We start from the raw sequence: 23442 nt of genomic DNA on the forward strand, positions 1-23442 counted from the left end.
AACAGAATCCTTCCGCTCTTTGGCAGGATTCTCTTGGTTTAGTCTGAATTTAGCAATGTTTTATAGTCTGAAGGTCATAGGTCGGCGGGCGAAGGTGGAGTTTAGACTCTGACATAGCTCCAAGACAGGTCAACAACAGGAGCTCAGCAGCTAAATCAGGCACAAAATGGACTTCTTCATGGAATACATCTCAAAATGTGGAACAAACAAAACGAGCCCAGGTTCCACTTTGTGTCTGCACCAAAGGCGACGCCGTGATCGTCCGTGATCGTCCTCCAATCGTTTCTGAATCGCATTCTAACATTAGTTTTGTTTTTAAAATACAACTCTTAATTCTCCCCATTCATCTCAGTAACTTTTAAAGATTTATATTACATTTGACCGGAAGCCCCCCCCCCGTAAAATACTAGGCGGTAAACGATGTTCCTTCCAGCTTAATCTCAATACAGGAAGGTTCACCAAGTTGCTCCAAATGCTATTGATTAGATCGGCTTGGATAAGAGACGCCGGATTGATCACCCCATAGTCGATCGATCATTCCTCCGCAGCACCTTCACACTCATCAACACGTGTTTATGGCCGATTTAGTCCAATCAGAGCCTTCGATTCATCCTCGTGAATCAAAGGCCGCAGCTTTTATTTCCACTTTTTTGCAGACTGAAATCCACGCCAGCAACGCACCCCTCTTTAAAACGCGCCGATCCAGAGGGGAGGAAGGAAGGAAGGCAAGAAGGAAGGCAGGAAGGAGGGAAGGAAGGAAGGCAGGCAGGCAGGAGGAAGGCAGGAAGGAGGGAAGGAAGGCAAGAAGGAAGGCAGGAAGGAGGGAAGGAAGGCAGGAGGGAAGGAAGGAAAGAAGGAAGGCAAGAAGGAAGGAAGGAGGGAAGGAAGGAAGGCAGGCAGGCAGGAGGGAAGGAAGGCAAGGAGGAAGGCAGGAAGGAGGGAAGGAAGGCAGGCAGGTTGGAAGGAAGGAAAGAAGGAAGGAAAGAAGGAAGGCAAGAATGAAGGCAGGAAGGCAGGCAGGCAGGAGGGAAGGGAGGAAGGGAGGGAGGAAGGAAGGGAGGAAGGGAGGAAGGAAGGAAGGGAGGGAGGAAGGAAGGAAGGGAGGAAGGAAGGAAGGGAGGGAGGAAGGGAGGGAGGAAGGAAGGGAGGAAGGAAAGAAGGAAGGCAGGAAGGAGGGAAGGAAGGCACAGCTGGTGGAAGTCGAAGCTTCCGCGCAGGAGGAAGTAACGAGGCAGGTAAAAAATGTTGCACAACACAAGTTGAGCTGTTCACAAGACGACAGCGTGATTCCCGGAGAGACCAACTCCGCAGTAACACTCCACGACACGCAGACGCGGATAAACTAGTTACAGTTACCGCACCAGGCCTTTTAAGTTCCGCACAGGTAAATCAAGTGTAACGTTCAGCGTATTTTACCTGACGCACGTTGCGTTACAAATTCCACGCGGAGATAGATGGACGTGAATGCTTCTTGCGGCTCCAGATAATCAAGACGGACACGCAGTATCCACGAACAGCTGGAGTCCTCTCCACGCAGGAGCCGTCACAGGTAACCCCGCCCCCCCACAGAGCTCTAAAACAGGTGTCACGGTTTCACCGCCTCTCATTGGTTGTTGATCGATTGTATTTCAGTGATGAGTTCACGTGAAACGGACGCGCTTGAACGCAACTCGTCCCACTCAATGCAGCTTGGTGGCCTCACACTGACCCCTAGCGGGCTTAGGTTGTAATTACATGTACGGTAATCAGAACTCACTGAAGGTTTCACCTCCTGCCCAGCAGGGGGCAGCAATTGTTAGGCATAAGAGAAAACACGTTTGGAGAGCGACGTTCAGTACAAAGTATTTTATTGTGAATGTTTGAAATACTACAGTACATCTGTGGTTATATTCCTGACGAGGGTAACAAAAATAAATTCATCTGTGGTGACAGACATATGAGGAGGAGTTTTCTGAATGTCTTTAGATTTTCTTGATTTGTCTGATTCTACAATACAGTTTGTTTTGTTATTGTTAACTACAAAATATCAAGTCTTCTTCCCACCTTCTTCACATTACCATATTGTCATGGAATGATGTTACAAAATATTAAAACTTGTGTTGCATTTCCTTCTTCGTGAAAAAGTATTTCGTAATGATATCATCCCTACTGTAATATTTAACTACTCTGTGCGACAGAAATACATGTACAGTATACTCTTAAGAATGTGTCATTGCAGGATAGAAGACTACTGGCTCGCTACCTGGGCATTACAAGACAAGAGAACCTATCAATCAAAAATCTTCATCAATGATTTTCCACCAATTATTTGTTTTATATTTGTTTAGCCAGAACAGCTGTGGAGCTTCAGGTGTGTTAGAAAATAACCAACAGTCCAGAAAACAAATTTTAAAAAGAAAATCAAAGGTGTAAAAGTCATTTTTTTAAGCAATAAAAATACTGCCTGTTCTATTTATGTACTGACATTTACATTTCTGCCAGTTGAGAAATAGTTTCAAACATTCATTACAAATAAAGAAAACACAAACCGCGGAATAAAGGACAAAGAATGCCACTGGTGTAGTAAAACACTACACAGTACGTGTCATGTAAAAATCAGAAAGGGAGAATTCTTCTGCTGAAGTGCAGGTTAAAAAAAAAAGTGCCAGAAAAAGTTGATCCTTCATATCGTTTGCTCAGTCCTCGTGTCTACAGTCAGCCGAAGCCTGTTCTTGTTCAGATCTGTGGCAGCCTGGAATGTGCAGGGCTCGCCGCCCTTTTAAGCCAGAGATCTGTGTCTCGGTTTTATTCTGGGATAGAGCTGTTCGAGAAAAGAAAGACTCGTCAACAAGTGCGCATTTGGAAATAAATACTTCTACTCCCAGCAACGTTCGCTCTCGACTCACCCCGAGGAGGTTGCGAGGAATGTAACCCTCGGTGTCACCCATACACGACCACCACCAATCAATCTCATCCTCGTCTTCCCTCCGGACGACGGTCATCGAGTCGCCCTCGTGGAATGACAGCTCGTCGGGGTTTTCACCGTTGTAGTCCCAGAGGCTGTAGACCACCCCCCTGTTCATGATGCCCATCTTTTCTTGCACACCTGAGGACGGACGGATTAAAAGCGGCACAAAAACAATACAAATCACTTATTTGTCAGAAACATTGTCACAGGACAAATATCAGTCCTCACATATAACAAAACAAAAAGGCAACGTCCACTGACCATAAAGGAACTGAGAGCACTGGGTGTAGCCTTCCTCCATCTCCTCGCATTTATCTGCAGCCGTTTGCATGTCGCTGTAGGTCATAGCAAACACCGCTGCACCAGACTCTACCAGGAACTTGCACACTTGCACATTGTTGCAGGACGCAGCGCAGTGAAGAGGCGTCCTGTGTTGGGGCAGTTAGGAAAGAAAAATGGATACAAGAACAGCAGGAAAGAGGAAAAACTCAGATCTGTACCTGCAGATCGATTATAACAGCAGCGGTTTGAGTGAAGCCGAGATGCAAGAACCTACCAGCCGTCGCTGTCGGCAGCATTGACGTTAACGCCAAACTGAACCAGGAACTTGACGATCTCTGTATGTCCAGCACAGACGGCGTTGTGCAGTGCAGTGATGCCTTCGTCGTTTGGCAGGCTGGGATCCTCCACCTCGAGAGAGAGAGAGAGAAGAAACAGAATAGTCAAATTTATGATTTTTCCAGATCTAAACTTCTCCGACACATTAGCTAAAAATGACCGCACACGGTCTCTTGGGAGAAAAAGCCTTACATCATAGATGATTCTCTGGACCAGATCGAACTCCCCCTCCAGAGACGAGTCCAGCAGCAGAGCCAGCGGGTTGAACTTCACTCTCATGCTGTGATCGACGCGTTCAGACCCAACCTTGCGCAAGTTGGTCCTCTTTCCCTAAAGACACAATCATGATCAAAATGCAGCAGAGAAATGTGGAAATGCAGCGGTGGACATGTTCACTCTCTCGCACCGAGACCGGACTGCATTTGTGCTCTAGCTCTAAGAGCATTGCTAATCCTGTTTATGAACACCAACTATGAGACGCACATTCTTTTCGCTAAAACCTCGATTATGCAACGAACTGGGTCTTAAATGGGTCCAATAAAAAAAAATGAGGGAACTGGGAGGGGGGGGGGAAACGGGCCATGAAAACCGATCTGCTCTTTGGTTAAAACCCTTCATCCCACACACAAATACAAAAAACACATTTCAGGGATTTGCCTAAGAGTTTAAGGACATTAAGATGTAAACTGGTGTTTATTTTCAACACGGAATGTCGTTTAATTAACTGAAGGAGACGGGGGTGAGATGAGTATCCGCTTAGTGTAAGCAGAAACAATATCTAGTTATATAACATCAGACCAGTAGATCATTAAAACTCATGACCTGCCCCAGTGAAACTAACAAACAAGCGTGTGTGAGGGGATTTAAAAGCACGCAGAGCCTATTTGAATAGCGACTCAGCAGTTTAGGACGGCGATGCGTACCGGAGGCAGAGCGACCTGGCCGGTAACCTCAGGCGCCTTCATGCTGAAGGTGTCCTCGCCCAAGCTGTCCTGCTCTGCTCCACTGGGGTACGGAGGTGGTGGGTAGGGTGGGAACTCCTCCAGGAACCCTTCTGGAGGCGGAGGGGCCAGATTTGGCACCATCTCCTCAATACCGGCAGGGGGCGGTGGCGGGAAAAGAGCTGCGTCTAGCTTGGGAGCTGGGTGAGACGGGGGAGGAGGGGGGGTGATGTGCTCGCTCTCTGGGATGGCTGAAGGTGGCTTGGTCTGTTCGGCAGGGACAGGACCAGGGACATTTGGACCAGGGACATTAGCACCTGGGACGTAAGATGGAACCTGTCCTTCCTCCAGAGTCTGTCCCGTCTCTGCTGGATGTGTCTCTGAAGCATACAAAGTGCTCGGATCCAGCGGCCCAACAGATTCTTCCGGAACCTTCTCTGCTTCCCCGGGATAAGTGGGAGTGGTTGGCGTCGCCACCGTCTCCATGGCTGCCAGCGTGGTCTTCTGGTAGAGGAGCTTCTGGATGTTTGGCCCCGCCGGGCCCTCTGGCTCGGTGATGGAGCTGCGCTTCTTCAGGGGCCTCGGGGCGTTGTAGAACTTCTTTCTCAGGGCTTCCATTTCACTGTCGCTCTGATGCCTGAAGGAGTTGGAAATGAATGGAAGCAGCTTGGTGGGGCTGAGCGGCCGGGGGATCCGCTCCGTTTCGGGCTGAGGGCCCTCGGTTGGGCTGGGAGCCATGTTGCCGGCTCCGCTGCGATCCACCTCGGATTCTGGGACTGGGGAATGGTGGTCCGAGTAAGGGTTCTCCGGCAGGAGGGAGCCTCCGCTGGGAATCACCGGTTTACCGTAAACTAGAACAGGGAAGGAACCAGCGTGAGGACATTCGTGCATTTACCGAATTAAACTGCTTAAAAAGGGTTCACTTCATTTGTGACTGTCTTTACACAGAGCAGATGTAACAAACGTCTACGCTGCTGGAGCTCTGGTTAGCGGTGTGGGTGTAATCTGCGCTGCTGTTCATTTCCACCTCCGGGGCTCCAAAGAGGAACCCTCACATTCATCTCTGTGACCTCAGCAATGCAAGTTTACCTTCGCTAAATGACGTTACGATGCAAATGGATTTCTCTTACCACCGATAAATCCATTGGAGCGGTTCTGAGATCTGCTCACGACGCTCGGCTGGTTGGGCTGGAAGGGCTTGGCTGCGCCGGGCTGCTGCGTGTACATGGAGTAAATGGAGCTGGTCGCTACGGTCTGCGGTTTACTGAGGACGGACTCTTTGGAGGAGGGCAGCTCGGGGGTGAAGGGCCGCACTGTGGCTGCCGGTGGAGCGTCTGTTTTGGCGGGTAGAGGGAGTGTGTGGCTCTGTGCGGGTGGGGGTGGGAGTGGGCCGCGGCCCTGGACTGCCTGGGGATGCTGGCTGGGAGGCTTGGCTTTAGGGAAGGTGCCTGCGTTGAGGCCCGGTTTGTTGTAGTGAACGCCGCCAGGGCCTTTGGGTTTGCTGGCCACAGGTGGAGGCACTTTGATTGGACCCTTGGGAGCAGACTTAAGGGAAGGGAGGGAGCACAGATTAGACCCGGGACTGCATTCCTGCGGGTACAAAAGGAAATGTGACATGTTTTTGCTGCCCCTCACCTGAGCATCCCGAACCAGGTCATCGCTGCTCTGGTTTTTGCGGAGGGAGGTGGTGGGAGCCTCTGTCGGCTCAAACATGGAAAATGGACGCACCTTCCTGTCCCTCTTCAGTTCCGTCTCATCTACCCGCCAACCACACATAGAAGCATCATTCAGCTGCATCTCATTGTAGTTTCATTCAGCGTAAAAAGCAAACCCCGTTCAAGATTAGCAACATTTGCTGCGTGTGCCGATCTTACCTCGATCTGTGCTAGAACTGGTATGAGAGGTCATTCGTGGCAGCGTTGACGAGGCACCGTGGCCGTTGGTTCTGGATTCTGGACCTGAAGAGCTCCAGTCTGCTATCTTGGATGGCTGTAGGCCTGGGGGATCCAAAAGAGAGGAGGGAAAGAAAGAAGGGGAGAAGAAGAGGCGGGATATTTAGACCGTCCCGTGGGCTTGAACACGATATAAAAGCTACAAACAAGAAAACAATTAAACAGAAATCACAAATACACGTCGTGGAAAATAGCTTCTGCTATTATTCATCCAGATGAGAGTTCACACAGCTGTGTGCTGCTGCAGTTACCCATCATTTGTGTTTTTGGTTGACTGAGATGCAGCCAGGGGCCACACATGTTCAGATTTGACTCATTTAGAGCAGAAGATCACTCAAGAAAACACTTAAGAAACACACCGTAAGAAACGGCATCACAGCATGCAAACAGGAGCAACGATCCAGCACAGGAACGATGAGAATATCTCATCCTACTCCGGCGCTGAGACTCGGTCACATCAAAGACGAACTGTTGACAGACACACATGCAGACGAACACAAGGGGGGGGGGGGGGGTACCTTTTCTCTTAGCCCGCAGCCCTTTCAGAGGCTCAAACAAAAGCATGGCTTCTGATGAAGATGCATTCAAAAGACAACAAAAACAGAGTCGCCTTAGAACTTTGGATCTCTCTCCTACAAATATGCTGTTGGCATGATCCAAACAAAGCCCCCCCCCCCCATCTGGGGCCTGTCTTACACTGAATATGAACTGGGAATGGGTGAACAGTGCAAAAAGAAAATTCCTCTCTCTCTCTCTCACACCATACTGCAAATCAACACAGCATGCGGAAATAATTGCGTGCAAGTTGGTGACAGACTGGGAAACGCCAGTTACTTTTACTTCCTGTACATGTAATTGCTTTAGAAAGGGAAAAGAAAATCAAAACTATAAGCTGATGAGGACATGAGACCGGGAATGCAGGGGGAGGAGACTATCTGCTGCCGTTTCGTATTTACTCATTTTGATTGGATCATTCATTTTTAATATCCTGAAGGGCGCCATAAGCACCGGGGACTGATTCAGGGTGAAGAGAGCGAGTCTACAGATGGAACACGTGACAGAATTACTGCCGAGTGGACGACACAAAGACCATCTTGGATTGTGTTGTTCTGGTCTGTAATTGGTTGGGACAGATTTTGTTCCCATCCGATACACAACACACAAGCTTCTGCTGTCCAAAGGCAACCGTTAAACTATGGCGTGTAAAATAGTAGGAACGGAAAAGAGAAAAATAGCACTGCAAAGCATTGCAAAAAAAGCTTTTTTAGAAAATAACAGCCGAGTGGAAAAGGAGACCATTATTTTCAAGGTAAGGAATCACAACACACCATCAGGAGACACCTACAGTCGTTACCTTTTGCGCTAAGAATAACGTCACAAGCAGCAGGTGCCCCAGTGCCCTCTGCGTCGACTGGAGGCAGGATAGTTTCAACACATTTCCATTAAAAATACCCACATACATGACGACAAACACGAAGCAACAGGAAGCAGTAACTCTTTAACTAACGGTTTCCTCGCGTTAGAGATCTGACCAAAGAAGCAAATGTTTCCACTTTCCTGCAGAGCGAGGTGTTGCAGAGCCGCCATGAGGCTGAGCTGACTCCGAGAGCTGAGCCACGGTGGCAAATTAAAAAGCTTCCAATATGAGGGGCAAGCTTGTAAAGCGCTGCTTGTTCACCTGTGCTGGCTTTGCTCTGCAGATCGGGAGTTGGGAGCGTGGTGGTGCCGTCGGGGTAGGCCGGTTTTACGAGCGGGTCGTGCCTCGCTGGACCGCGGGGCATAGTGGATGACTGAATATACGGGCCGACTGCTGCCACACGAGACGGACCCGACTGCTGCCCGGCTTGGCTTTCGGAGGGAAGCTGCACAGTAAAATAAGGAAAAACATTTAATAAAAGGAAGCCATCAGAGCAGCAATGGTCAGTGAAAATGATTCAAAAAAATGAGGAGCAGAAAGAGAAAGTGATAAACTATTCACATTCGCTACACACACACACACAAACGTATAGATGAAAAGAAAGACAATACGCCTTTACGATTGTTTCAGTTGTGTTAGAAAAAACAAAACAGAAACTGATCCTGAAAATAGTGACACTAAAATCTATACAAAACATTTAAGGCTGTAATAAAAAAAAGTATGAGAGATGATTCAAAGTGAAATCATTATATATCATGCAAACCAATGATTGTTAAATACAATTTTTTTTAGTTAGTCTGCCGATGAAATTGCAGTATTGATTGGCCTCCAGATTTAAGTCAGTCATGCATGGGATTTGTGAAAATCAAAGAAATGAACTCATCCCATAAATAACGTCTAAACAAGCCTGCATGTATGAAAATGTAGCTCAACCATTGGACAAAAAACACAATCTCACATGAAAAGAAAAGAAAAGCAATGTTCCGCTCCGGTACGAGTTTAGTTACCTGAAGATGAGTGTCTTTTGAAGCTCTCTCTTTACTAGGGTAGCCATTCTTGGGGGAAAAAAAACAGAATCACAAACATGCAACAGCAGTCTTATCAACCCTTATGTAGCTTAATGTCCAGTGTTTCCAGATGTGTGCAGCTGAGGCGGTGCAGGATGCCTCTAAGCTATCAGACGCTCTCCTCAACCAGGTCAATGCTGGACTCCTGCTGTTTGGTTGGAAGAGAGAGCAGCTTGGCTAGTGTCTGAGTGCTTTATGAAAAAGTCCAACTCATTATAATTCCAAGCAGGTTGAAGGTAAATCACTTCTTCTTTTTACCGGGGTCTATTCAGGCTTTTATTTCTACCAAAAACACACGTGCGCACAGACACTTCCCGTTTTATTATTATTAATGTCAACATGGGAAGGAAAATTGAGTGCATATAAAAAAACACTTTAAATCTCCATTTTGAACAGTAAAACAGAGAGGAGAGGGGCGCAGAGGAGCGAGCTTTGAGCCGAAGCCTAAACACTCATTACAGAGGAGATTGTTCAGCCCTCTGAAGGGAACTGCATGTTGAATCCTGTCATGATGACATCATGTGTTTAGAAAAGCCAGGGGTTTTGTGTGCATCTGTGGCTTTAGTAAAATGTTAAACTACCATTTCCTGTTCCTGCAAAGTGCACAGCCAGAAAAGATAGAGATCTCTGAAGATTCCTGCCTCTCTCAGATTCAGGAGTTACTTCTGCCAAATGGGCCTGAGTGAGCAGAGTGATGTGTCGAGTGTGAACTAAGACAACATGATTAAAAGCATGATTAATTCACACGAGCTGCTCCAGACAAAAAGGCTCCTCAGAGTGGGGGGGGGGGGGGTCACGCAGATATCTCCAGACACCATAAAGTGAGATTAGGGAGCCTTACATTGGGATGGGTTCTGAATGCCAGGGCATTGGAGAGGATACAAAGAGCTTCACTATAAAGGACACCAGGGGGCGCCCTCGTCAAAACCCATTCCACTTATTTAATGTGAGCACCTTTCAGATAAAAGATAGTTTATGAAGCTGTCCTGTGTCAGTTTGAGTCCCTGAGGCCGGACACTTACGGGTAAGTTCTCTTTCTGCTGCAGCGCGGCCTTCTTCTTCCACAGCCGGTCTCTGAGTTCGCTGATCCGCTTGTCCATGGAAGCCACTTCATGGTTGCGCTTGTTCAGGCTTTCTCTCTGCTGCTGCAACTTTGAGTTTTGATCCTGATTGAGCTTGTTCCTCAGCTGATCATCAAGATGGTCAAGGCATAAGGATGAAAAGAGAAGATGGCGTAAAGATTTGTGTCCATTTTAATATAATCCCGTTTTAAGAATGTCTTTATTCTATATACAAATCTGTGTTTCTGCACACCTGCAGCTCTTTGTACAGGTGGTCGAGTTCAGCCACAGAGCTCTGGTTGTCTTGGAAGTTGTCAGTTTTGCCATTTTTGAGCAACTCCAGCTGTCGGCTGAGCTCCTCCACCTTGGATGCAGCCACTACTAGTTCTCTCTGCTTCTGCTGGAACAGGTTGTTCATCTGATCTATCTCCTCCACTGAAAACGGGATGAGGATGAGGAGGGCGTGTGACGATTGTGAAGAAAGGTGAGAGAAAAGACCATAAATCACATCTTATTGTATTAAACATGGTTGTTGCCTTCAGTGATATACCACAAACAGGCATCCATTCCTAAATTCAATAATCAGAATACTTAATTAAGACGATGCGCCCTTGAACTCACCCAGCTTGCCATTGCTGAGGCGCTTATGCTCCACCTGGCCCTTGAGGGCCCGGACCTTCTTGAGACGAGTTTCCTGGTTTTCAATATTCTCCCTGAGGCGTTGCAGCTTCTCCTGTTCAGAGGCTTGCTGCTGCTGACGCTGCTCCTGCTGCTTCAAGAAGCGTAGCCGCTGCTCCTGGGGGGGGGGGGGGGGCACATAGTCAGAAGAAAAGCACACAAACACAACTCTATTAATGTTTTTTTACATCAACAATGGCTTGTCAAACAAGCTTAAGAAAACATTCTGCTTCCTTAATTTTGCAAAATCAACAGTCAGTCTTGAACCACCATGTGGCAAAGGCCTCACAAACGGGTTCCATGATGAGCACAGCATAATCTCTTTCCAGAACTGTTCATGTGACGTGTGGAGATTGTAATCCCTGTTTGCTTACTCTTTTGTGTCAACTTCACGTGGCTGATTGTAGTCACAACCCCGAGCTTGCTAAATGATCCTCGTGAACACACAGAAATGGAAAAGCAAACCTCCGCCAAAGCATAAGAAATAAATAAATAACCCAGTCATGCATTTGAAAATTCCTGGATCCATATGAAACCATGAGAAGTCAAAGTGAATCGGAGTTGATGCGTCAATGTTAGGGTCAGATCCAGAAGACATTTTGCATGTTGGCGCATATTAGACCCCTTTATGACTGATTTTTGGAGAGTGAATTTAATGCATATTATACAAGATAGTTTTTTTTTTCCTTTTTTAAAGCCTCCATTATAAGTAAATGGGAAAATCTGGATCGAGACGGGTATCCGGATCACTCTAAACATTTACGGTAATGGGATCCAAGTTAGACCAAGGCCAATCTTCAGTTAGATCAAGATCAAGATCCTTCCAGCAGTTTTTCCGTATTCCTGCTAACAAACGCTGTAATAACTATAAACGAGTTTGGGCCCTGAGATGAATGTTTATCAGAGACAAGAAAAGCACAAATGAGTCATGTTATCATGTTATCTAATTATACGTCTGGATTACAAACAGAAATATTTTACGCTGCTTCTGCAAAAAAAACAACCGTGCAACGTGGAAAAAATGCGCCAAAAATTTGCAATAGAGCTCGTCTTTGCTAAATTTGAAGTCACAAATGAATATTGAGCAAAAATATCTGATGAGTCTAGCAGAGTGAGAATCTGAGGCAGGCAATAGTCTCAGGCTTCTCAAGTTATAAACGCTATGCCTGCAGCCATCATCGACTAATCTCACCTGCAGTTGAAAACCTTCTTATGCAACCTATCTGAAAGCCTTCGTTCCCATAAATCCACCAGACATGTCTCGGAACCTTTAATTTGTGTAACCCCCCCCCCCCTCCCCCTGCTCTTCCCCAATCATCCCCTCTTTCATCTGTTTTAGCTATTCTGTCTCTTCCTGGCTTTGCCTTTCATTTCCACCGCGTTACCCCTTCATCCACCCATCTCCCAGAGTTCTCCTCTCTCCTTTCATCTTGCACCTATTTATGCACCTTGGTAGCGAGCAGCTGTTGTTGAGCTTCTATCTGCTGCTGCTGCCGGGCAGCCATCTCTTGTAGTTCGGCCAGTGTCATGTCCATACGCGGTGTTGCCAACTGACAGGATGAACAAAGAAAAGGACCAAAGAAAACAAAGTCAGAGAAACAATGGCAGCAACAGACATTATTTTCCACAAGCCAAACACACACAGAGAGAGTAATGGAGCAATTGAAATCCTTTTACTTTCCTACAATAATACAGAGGATGAACAAAGGACCTTTTTAAAAATGTTTTCCAGAAGGTGATAGTCTAAACTTAACAGTAAAACGTTTGTTGCGATGCAGCCGTTCATTTAAATTCATATGAACTTATAACATTAGGTTGGTGGTGCATCAAAAACTTCTGTGCAGGTGCAGAAAAAAGGTATTTCGTAAAGGTGAAAACAATTTTGGCCTTCTTCAATTAAAGCTTAAATATGTAACTAAATAATATGTTAAATAAAGAAATGTAATTCTTCAAAAGAATATGTCTCCTACTTTGACTACTCAATTTTTTCTTTTATAAATGGAAGTATTCTTCACATCTCAGATTGCCAAACTCACCCCATTCTCCATTCTTCGGTCTGGAGGACTCTTTACTCCATTCCTCTTTGGCTCCGAGCCTCTGGACCCACCTGAGAACACGCCAGGAGACTCCATTAAACGTCACAATCTTCTGCTGAGCTTTTATCTACATCCGCTTGGTCCAAAACAAGAAATGTCAAACTGAAGAAAATGCTGGTCTTGAAAAATGACTTTTTCTCGTCCCCGTCTCGGACAAAGGTTACGAGTATGTCTCTCTCTGGATCGCTGCAGGGCGGAGTGCAGATCAGCAGACGGGGTTCTGAATGACCCGAGCTACTCTGGAAAACAACTGGGATCAGTGATCTTTGTGAGCTCCAATAATCTCAGGGTTTAACATGATGCATAACAGTCTGGTAGTCTTCCACAACAGTGTGTACGCAGCGTTCTGTGTACAAAAACACACATATATACAATCATGCTACTGGCATTTGACAGCTGAGGAGGGGGGGTCATCCTGAAAGCCATGGCCCATGACTAAAGCCCTGTAGCTTGCATAATGGGTTTAGATGTCCCCTACACAGTTATATGAACTAGTTAAATGTGACAACAACACCAAAGAAATACGTGACATTAGGTGAGGGATATTTTTTGGGGGATAGGTGAGTTCAGCCGTTTGAATCAACAGTTTGGTCAGAATCTAATGAGGAAGTACTTGTGTACAACCGAGTCAGGCACTAGTAATAATAATTAATCATTTGTACAGGTGGAGACAAAACACACTCATCCTTGGTAAGAGAACGTCAAAAGAAAAATACAAAATCTTCAAAAGGAGCTGAGAAAAGCTTTTATTGCGGGAAAATAATAGCAGACTAAGATTGCGGAAGGGAAAACTGCCATCTAATCCCTCGGCCAGACTCGAGCTGTGAGGGGTAAACGGGCTTAGTTGCGCAACTGGGATCTGCGAGGGTAGCGCACGAGCAAAATGTTCTGTGTTCTTATCAAAACTGAAAAGTAAAAGGCTTACGACGATGTGACGAGTGACACCTCGCTTTCATTTGGCTGCTTTGAGGATTTGATGCTTGCAATTGTAAAACTCAACTCAACTTTATTTATAAAAGCACTTTAAAACAACCGTCGCTGACACGAAATGCTGTACATGCACAGATTAAAAACATAAATAAGTAGAACATACGAATAATAAATAAAAACAGGAACCATAAATGTAGAATAAACAAGGAATACTCTCAAGGCCAGAGTCTCGTGCCATCTCAAATGCTACTTTGCAGCCTTGAGGACACATCTCCAAACCTCCGCCGTGTAAGAAGAGACATTCTCTCATCTTCTTATTCACTTAAACTTCCCTTTCATGAATGCTTAACACCAGAAGAGATGGCAGGCATCGCTGGAGTTTTCTGCATTGGTGTCACAAATGTCTCTTCCCTGAGGACATCCCTCACACCGTGATGATCTGTTATACGCCGGAGACAGACTTACCAGATTCCCTGCCAGGAGCTCGATTGTGACGCAGAAAGAAGCGCACCTCTGCCCGGTGCTGTCCCCATCGTTGGAGCACATCCAGCATTCGCTCCCCGTCACCTACGGCTCGCTCTGCAGACGGGTTACATAAAAACACGTCAGTGCTGAAAACACACCCCACAAAGTCAACACTGCCGGTCTAATGACGTTGCTAAGTTGCCCCTGCCCAACCACCTTCATCAGTGTCATCTGCGTGGAGCTGAGCTCTCTGATACTCCGGCTGGTAGTGAGCCAAAGGGCTCATCCAGACGTTCATCCAGAATGAACAAAGCCATTTCACTACACAAATGCTCCGACATAGAGGTTGATGAAAATGATCCATTACAGTGGCGTGATGGCAATAAAATATAAAAACTAAACCTGGAACGTGCAGGTTATTAACAGCTTTAAATTAAAGCCTGATAAATAAGTGGTAAAATGTCGCTGCTGAAAAATAAGACAATCTTTCCAGCGGTTTCCACTTTCTTTTCAGAGTCCTCGTGGAAGTACTCCAACACAATAATTGCCACTCTCTTTGCTCTTATGACAGCGTCACCATGGAAACTGCTACTAACGCCTGGCTCTGATTGTGAATACCTTATGACTCAGAGATGGGGAAGGGAAGGAATCTCAACCCTGCTTTCTGCTTTCCAATGGCTTGTTGACATATTCCATGAACAGAATTGCTTTTGGCTGAAAATCTAATGTTCTTTGTTGTGTGTAGAGGAATGTCACCAGGGTGGGTGACACGGTCACTGACCAGATCCACGCCACATCTCGGACAGATGGCAGTCCGATTCCCCAGGCTCCTTGCACAACTCCACCACATCCCGGCACAGCGTCTCCGGGGTAACGGGGACCTCAGTAAAATGCTGGTCATTGTTACTGAGGTACACGGTCAGGAACATCTGGGGAGAAAGAGGGAAAATCATATTACAGCGGGAGACAGTATCCTGGTGACCTTCATGGAAATAGAATGAACATCACAAGTCATTAGAATTAGTGTCTCGTTCTTCTGCGGTGCGTGTGTGTGTGTGTGTGTGTGTGTGCGCGTTGTATTTGGCCCATGCTGTGCAAGACAGGGCAGGGAGAGAGGAAGACAGCAATCAAGTCAATCTGTTCACACAGTGGGAAGCAGAGTTCCTTCCATCCCTGATGGACTTTAAAAACTTACTATGCTTTAACAACGAGGGATGCAGACAGCAGCTTCAGCCCTCATTCCTCTCTAACAGAGAAATCACAGTCCAGCTCCCAGAATTCCATTTCACCCCACGCATTCCACACACAAGCCAGTGTCGTCACCACTGTGTGAGATCCCAACTCGTCAAACACACACTAAATAAACAACCCGGCAAAAAACCCCTCTGAAGGGCGAGACCACCAAGGTCTTTGGAGACATCTCTATATGACCCAGGTGCCCAGCAGATAGGCGAGGCTGGATGGAGGAGGATTAAACTATAAGAAACCAACTACGTCGAAGAAGCTGCCACCGATGGAAGCGGAATGTGAAAACCATCGGGAAAAAAACTGGAGAAAGGACAGTTCTTTTGTGTCGCACTGCAGGCTCTCTTTATTCATAAGAGGCAGAATATTACCCATTATGTTTTAACGCTTTGCTATTTTGGAGTCAGTCAATGTCAAACTGAAGGATTTCTACTCAATTTAACAAACATGAAATACTCAAGATGCTCCACCAACAAGGTGCAGAAAGATGGGAGAGACAGACGGGACGCAAACCCATTCCCTGTTGCTCATAGTGGAGAATAGATCAGCCGGTGAAACGTCACATTCTGCTAATAAACAAGAAACAATAAATATTTGAAGTGAAAATTGTGCCTCAAATGAATGTTTCAGAGGCTTTTCGGGCCATGCTGGAATGATTCCCATCTGACCATGTTTGGATGGATGAGAGCATTGAATGGGTTGCAACACATCCAATTTTAGAACAAACACCAGGACATAACTGTGAGTTAAGTGCTGCATGGTGGCTGCAACAGTATTGCAACAGAAAAGCAACAGCCTGAGACCTTTGAATGAACAGCACTGCTGTCCAGGAGCTCCAGTCGGGACAATGGTGGGAACATCAGGTCAGCGAGGTTCACAAAGGGCTTGACGGGTGAGCAAGAAGAGCAGCCGGAAGCCGCAGGGAGGACACGAACTATTCGGGGTGCGTCAGAGAAAGACAACGGCCTACAGATAAATTGCTGAATTCAAAAAAGAAAAGAAGCTTAGCGAGTGACCGGGAAGCTGCTTTGTCCCTTCTTCAAACGCCCGTAGACACGCTCAACCAGAGATGGTTTGTTTGAAAGTACGGCGGTCCGAGTCAGAGGACCTGAATCAGTGGTTTGGTTTCATATGCAAATGAGAAGCAAGTGAGTCAGCAGTGACTCATCATTGTCTGGAGTTTATTGTCCATTGCCCCCGGGTTGTGAGCACTTAATTGCTCTATGGCGGGCCGCCCGGGAGAAAAAGCGAACCCACGACGTTTCATTCCCTGTTGGGTCAATCGCAGTTTTAATGTTTGTAGTATGTAGCTGAAGGCTCGGAATCACCTGCAGACCAGTCGACATACTGGAATTCCCAGTAATGTGTGGAGCATTCAAATAATCCTGTTAAATATTGTTAACACAGAGTGAGGGAGGGAGTTGGGTATGTGTGAGAGAGCAAATAAACGGGAGGGGAAGGGAGTCTTAGGGTAGTTAATGCTTATCTTAGCCGCCAGCGCTCAAGTTAATGAGCCAGGCCACCTCCAATAGATACGAGCAAAGGGCTAGATGCGTTAGCAGCTTGCTGCTGACATTCATCCACCACTGCTCATGGGCTATTTAAACAGAGTATTAAGGCCTTAACCTAAAGGTCTCTATGTTGAGATGATACGGATAGAGCATTCTGCACTTTGCCCCTCTATGGATACATTTACAGGCAGATGAGAAGATGCAGCGCTCGCAAAATTGTTAAGGGACACGCAGCTACATTTCAAGTAAGGCATGATAAAAGTTTACGGACACAACGAAGAAGAAAAACTATTTTAAAAGAAAAAAACTAATCTATCCTTCATGTTTACCTCCACTGTTGTCGCTTTGTCGTTACTAGTTCTCACAACCTCCTGCAACAGTCACCGAACTGTTGTAATTGAAACTTCACTGCTCCCCTGCAATCATGTTGATGAGAGGGAATGCACGGAGGTATGCTGTTGTTAAAGGACACACCATTTTCATATGCAGAGGGAGCTTAACTCATTCGCTGCCAGACGTTTCCTGAGCAGCCCAGAATATCGTGTTCTAGGACTATGCAAACACCGAAACTTCAAAAAGACAAACCAGACTCTCTTTCACCAGGAATACATTTCGATTCTACTTTTTTTTTTCTCCATTCTTTAGTTATTGGCAGTTGAACATATTCGAGATTCACCAAAAACAGAGAAGATTGGCTTTTTGTGAAAAGCTAGCGCCAAGCAGCGACAAAGTGACTTTGACGCCAATGTTTTTTTTTTTGGCAGTGATTTCCTTCAATACATCAACTGAATGTACGATTACGTATGGAGTTCTGACACACCTATGAGATCCAACATTTTTGGAATATGAGGTTGCGCAAGAACAATTTAACAGAGACTCATTTTCAAAATCATGTTTCCACGGAAACAACATAAAATAATAAGCGAAGAAATCTTAATGTCAAAAGTGACTATCATTGTTATGTTTGGTGATGATACCCTCTGAACTAAGAATGTCTACAGACATATGGGTTATGACACGGAGACTTTTTTTCTACAGAGGTACAGGGCTACACTATTTCACGATTTTAAAACCGTTTTCCAACCGGAGCCAGCACATTCATATTTTTAAGAAGATTATTAAAAAGGTAGCAAGCCAAGTTTTTAGCCATGCCGTTTCGGAGGGCAGTAGCAACACCGCCTCTACAAAGAAACGCTGGGTGCGGAGTCGCACAATAGTGACGTACGTATACGTATATCGCGTATCAGTGACGTGTAGGTCGGATAAATGCAACTTGGCCGTTCAGACTGAAGTCTCACGGCAAAAATATCGGATACTTATCGCATTTAGGACCACATATAAAAGTGGCCTGGGGGCGCATTTGAAAAATATCGGATCTGTGTCGTTCAGACCGGCGTGAAAAGATGGGATACAGGCCACGTCGGGGCGATTTGGGTCACTTCAGCCCGCAGCGTGAACTAAGCCTTAAAGCGGCTTCTATTGATCGTAGGCTTGGAGGAACAGGTTTGTCAACCATCTCTGGTTGTTTAGACAGAGGACTCCATTACGACTTGCGTTCAAGAACGCTCTACACACGTAGCCAATTATCGTGAGGAATGCTGCAGTGATGAGTGTTGCTAGGCACTCCTCGCGAGTCACAGATTTGAATGTGGGCACTACGGTGCACATAAACAGCAGTTGGCAGGAAATTGCTGCTGAAGGCCATTTTTAAAAAGTTAGAGGAATGAACCTCTGACAAGTGTTAAGTCGAGCACACTTGGTCACATGTCTGTCCCCGTGCCCTTCACCGACAGTCCAATTCTACTGCAATGTTCTTTCAAGATCATTTTCTATAAGCATTTGGAGGCATATTGAGTTAGGTGATCCCAAACTGTCCGCCAGTGCAGTTTTCTATTTCCACATAGACAAATCACAATTACATTATAACTGAATTACTCTGCAGTATCAGGATATCTGAGCAAATGAAAGCTCCTGCCGTCAGTGGGGATTCACCTCAGTATATAAAAACACCCACAGGTATACGAGAGCAAATTCACTAATGTGTCCACTGTCCAACTAAAAGGGCTTTATGACATCGGCAAAGCCAATGCTTCCCGATGTCTGTTCAAATCAGAGCAGCATCAAAACCACCATAACATGTATGATGTGCTGAAAAAACAACAACATACATCTAAAGATAAAACCAAAGACCAAAATTCTATTAAAACTTCTCACGTCAGCATTATTTGTAAACTGAATATGGGCCAAAATAATATATTCAAGTCAAAACTTTTACATTTTTAAACATGAAATGTGCTGAAATAATTTCTCATCAATACAGATAATTAAATGACCCAGGAACGCATACATCAACTACAGCACAAACATAAACCTGTTGCGTTAAGAAAACTGCAGATTTGAATAAGTGTAATAAGGTTGCTGCTATTCGCAGTAAACCACAGAAATTAAATGTTACTTTGTCCATCTAATATTAAACACTGGGCCCGTGAACACATGCATATTATAGCGTCACCCTGGTCCCAAGGAGACCTGATTATTAACACTTTTACGAACTATGAATTATTAATGTAAAGAAACATTTCACATGATCACAGATTTGGGACACTTCCAGCGCTCCAGAAGGATTGCAAATCGTACTACTGTACGGAATTGGGAATGAATATTCAAACAGCAAGGCTAAATTGGACAACTGGGCATCAGGTGTATGGCAGGCTGACAGAACAGAGGGTCATATGTTCGAACATTCCTCAGGGGTCTCATCTCAGGCCTCGTCTGCACAGACACTTTGTAATAGAGAGATTGCCGATGTCTCGCTGTTCACCTTTGAATCCGATTACAGCACGTCTGTAAGACACTGCAGCATCATTTTCCTGCATGTCTTTGTTCTCTGTGCCAGGGCATCATAGCAGTCCTTCAAAAAGGCAAGGGGGCAGAAAACTCCCTATTGATTCTATACATTATTATGCTTTGTCTCCATTTTACTCCATCGCTGCATCGGACGCGAGGCGAGGGACGAAGGTCAGGGTGAAACGCAGAAGGAATCAGAATGCACACTGGCCTCATTCAGCTGCAACATCTACACAAAAAAAAACACACACACACTGAAGCTGCAGCAAACTGACTCTGCTCTCCAACTGCACTGCAGCAGTTAGCCTATCACTTTATAATCTGCACTCTCACTGTACTCGTCCATTCCTGGTCGACATGATGAGACGGTTCCCGACTTCACTCTTATCTTGAAGATAACAGGAATGGGAGTCAAAATGAAGCTTTTCCAAGGCCTCTGACAGCTGGATTAAGTTAGAGAGAAAATAAGGTGTCAGCGAAGTGGAAGCTGCTACAGGGGCGCAAAGTTAAATCCTAAGAATGCGGCATAGTTGACTGAAAGAGCTCACAGAATAACCAAGTTAAAAAAAACAAAAAAACACATTTATCTTATGAGGGGGAACTAAAAGCCAAGTGGTAATGATTCAAAACCACACACACACTGAACGAAATCTTTGTGGTACTCACGGTGCTTATGCAAAACTGAAGGAGGCAGAGTAAATAATCCCTTTTCAAGAAAGCTTTTGTGGGACTCTGGAACTTTATCCACATTTCGATCTTTTTTTTTTCATTTTCTAACTAAATGCAAAAAGCCCCCCCCAACATTATCGAAGTGAAAACTTTCTGTTTACAGTCTAATTTACTTTTTCTTCATGACTCCACAGATGGTTGAATTGCAAACAGGTTGGAATGAAGGTAACTTTTAATTCCTGCGTTTGGTTAGTTCCTGGGTCTATTCATTAAAAAGACGTGCACGTTTCCAAGAATCACTCCAAATCAGATCAGGGCAGTACCTGCTCAGGTGAATGGTGTGTTTCCTTCCTGGAAGCCAGGCTAATGTGATGCTGCGGTATCAGTGCATTGCACATCTTACTGTTGGCATTCAAGCACATTAGCTTCTCTAAAAGATCGGGATTTGCCTCTGCAAATATCCTCGGATGATTCAACAGCTTTGTGTACAAAATGCTACACAACTACACTACGACAGCCAAACACAGATGAGCAGCTTCCTTGTCATTACAAACTTTATGTTGTTCTAGCACTCTTTTCAGACAACATAGTCCCCATGATTCTTCTTGTTCGCATAAGACTCAAAACATTACCCTTAAATGTCATTGGTGATCATTAAGGTGATTGTCTGCTTATGTAACCATCACACACTCCCCATGGAGGAAATCCACAAAGCCAGTGAAAGCATGAAAGGAACACTCTGATAGCACTCCGTCTTTCCAGAACATTGCCTCATTTTCCAAACGTCACAACAAACTCCAGCAACAGTAAGATTTGTTGAGGCGAAACAAATACATGGTACAAATGTGTGTGGTCGAAGAAAACAAAAATAATGCAAGGCACTGCACGAATAAAGTTTATCAAAGAGAAAATCTACACACAAGCACATCGTATCATGGGAGCGGAATGAGGAAGTGATAAGAGAGTTGTGCCTGCATCTTTTAAAACCCAAAATCAAGCAGAAACAGCTCCCTGGCTGATGTTAAGATATTTAGTTTCATTTAGTTTCTGCTGATTCATACTAAAATGGTTATTTATGGGGCATAAATTATCCTGACAAAATGAACATTCAAACTTAAATGCAACATTACCAATGTCTGTGGAACAAAGAGTGTTTTAAACAGTATGAGTCATGCCATGTATCGGTTCAATAAAGGGCAAGCGTCCCATATCTAGGTGCTGCATTAGCATAAGCTCTGACACAATGCACACTCCACAACACGCCATTAAAGAGCCTATACAGCTCATTGTATCCAGGAAACAGTGACCCTCCTATTTTCTATCCCAGCCAGCAATTACAGCGCTACAGCCCCCGGCCTGTACGAGCAGGGTCTGAGGCTATACGTGTCATTTCAAAGGCAACACCACACGTCAGACACGGCTATAAAGAGGCCATCTTGTGCTTATCAGCTGAAGGTCAGAAGCGGTATCTCATTCAAACGCATGCACAGACAGAATAGGGATAAAGGGGTCCCCTGTAAAATGTCCCATGTGAGCTATAAAGACATAAAAGACGTAAAAGACAACGTGCACCCTGACAACATATATTGATGTCCACAAGAATTGAACTTGACAATAATAAATTGTTTTGTGAAAAGGTTCAAAATAGAAGCCACATGGTACAAGAAGAGCAGAGAAGCATCATCAGAACCTGAGCATTCCCAATCCACAGTAGATTACGCTGGATTTTACTACAAAATGTACTTATCTGTTGCTCTGCATGCAACATGTTTGTTCAACAAAGACACGAAGGTCAAGAATTTATAAAAAAAATAATGTCCTTAGGCAAACAAAACAGGATGACGTATTACCTGAATAAATAAATGTGGCTCTGGGAAATCACGCAGGATGCATGCAGCTTTTAGCGTTGTTCATTATGAATGAGCATGTGGACACAAACTATTGTCCGGTTGTCCTATCTGCACACATCAAAGTCTCAGCAAGCTATAAACCTCTGATGGTGGTGGTGACATGGCAGGACACCGACCAGTGGAGAGGAGGGGGGGGGGGGAGCAGCCAGACTTATGTTATGAGCTGATCACATGGATATAAGATTGCGTATGGATAAATAAACACGTCCCACAATTAGGTCCTGGTTGTCTACCTAAAGCTAAAACAAACATGAGGATTCGATTCGACGCATGGAGATTACAACCGATTTACATGCAAAAAGCAAAAAAATAAATAAAAAAAAGCAATGGAATGCTAACATATGACGTCAGGTGTGTCCACAGGCACCGAAAGCTGCTAATAAACTTCTTATCAGCAAGCCTGCCCTGTAGTAGCGCTGGAGCAAAGCGGCACTACTGGTAAATAGCCAGATAATAACTCACAATGCGAACGTTGAAACGCGTGGCTTTAGCTAAGTCGCCGAAGCGCATACTCACCGGCATCATTTTAGCTTCGTAACGCATTTAGCTAGCCGACGCAACATGAACTCCCACTGGTGGTTTCGTCGAAAGCGGAGCGACCGGAGAATCCTGGAGCCGCTCGACGGTCCCCGTTCTGCGTTCAGAACACACGGATCATCGGTTATTTATTTATACATCTACGCAATGTTTCCCGAAAATATGCTAATTATGTCGCGGACCTGTTGCAACAAATAACAAAAGGCCTTTTACAAGTTTCCGTTTTAGTTATAAAAACATCGCTGAAAACTTTGAAACGCCTCGTTGCGTACGCGAGACGCTACAGGAAATCGTCTTTAATCTACAAAGGGGGAAGATAATATTTTAAAGCTCCGTGTTTTCAAGGCTTTCTCACCCCCTTGGATACGAAGATAGACAGTCCGAAATCCTGCTGAGTGACAACGAAGCTCGGAAGCTCACAGCCGATCCCAGAGTGACGTAAGCAGAGGAGACTCAGTCCACTTGGGAATTCAGGCTCCGCCCCGTTTAGAGCAGAAAACACCACTATGGCTGCTAACACACGAAACCTACTACGGTGAGAGAAGGACCCG

The 23442-nt window shown here is 45.3% G+C and overlaps 1 protein-coding gene across 1 annotated transcript; it reads right to left on the reverse strand.

Annotated features, from left to right (window-relative positions):
* Positions 1 to 1836: 1836 nt before the first annotated feature.
* On the reverse strand, positions 1837 to 22987 carry LOC137896090 (apoptosis-stimulating of p53 protein 2-like). The gene is made up of 19 exons (XM_068741619.1): positions 22871 to 22987; positions 14954 to 15101; positions 14173 to 14286; positions 12718 to 12788; positions 12130 to 12231; positions 10625 to 10799; positions 10257 to 10438; positions 9965 to 10129; positions 8137 to 8320; positions 6381 to 6503; positions 6142 to 6263; positions 5640 to 6051; positions 4924 to 5357; positions 4489 to 4773; positions 3758 to 3895; positions 3504 to 3637; positions 3209 to 3375; positions 2886 to 3085; positions 1837 to 2800 (listed from the first exon to the last, which is right to left on the reverse strand). Exons 1-19 carry the CDS (start codon positions 22895 to 22897, stop codon positions 2759 to 2761), a joined length of 3225 nt encoding a protein of 1074 aa, XP_068597720.1. The 5' UTR covers positions 22898 to 22987; the 3' UTR covers positions 1837 to 2758.
* Positions 22988 to 23442: the final 455 nt, after the last annotated feature.

Source organism: Brachionichthys hirsutus, chromosome 7, assembly GCF_040956055.1.
Source record: "Brachionichthys hirsutus isolate HB-005 chromosome 7, CSIRO-AGI_Bhir_v1, whole genome shotgun sequence".
Classification (NCBI taxonomy): Eukaryota; Metazoa; Chordata; class Actinopteri; order Lophiiformes; family Brachionichthyidae; genus Brachionichthys; species Brachionichthys hirsutus.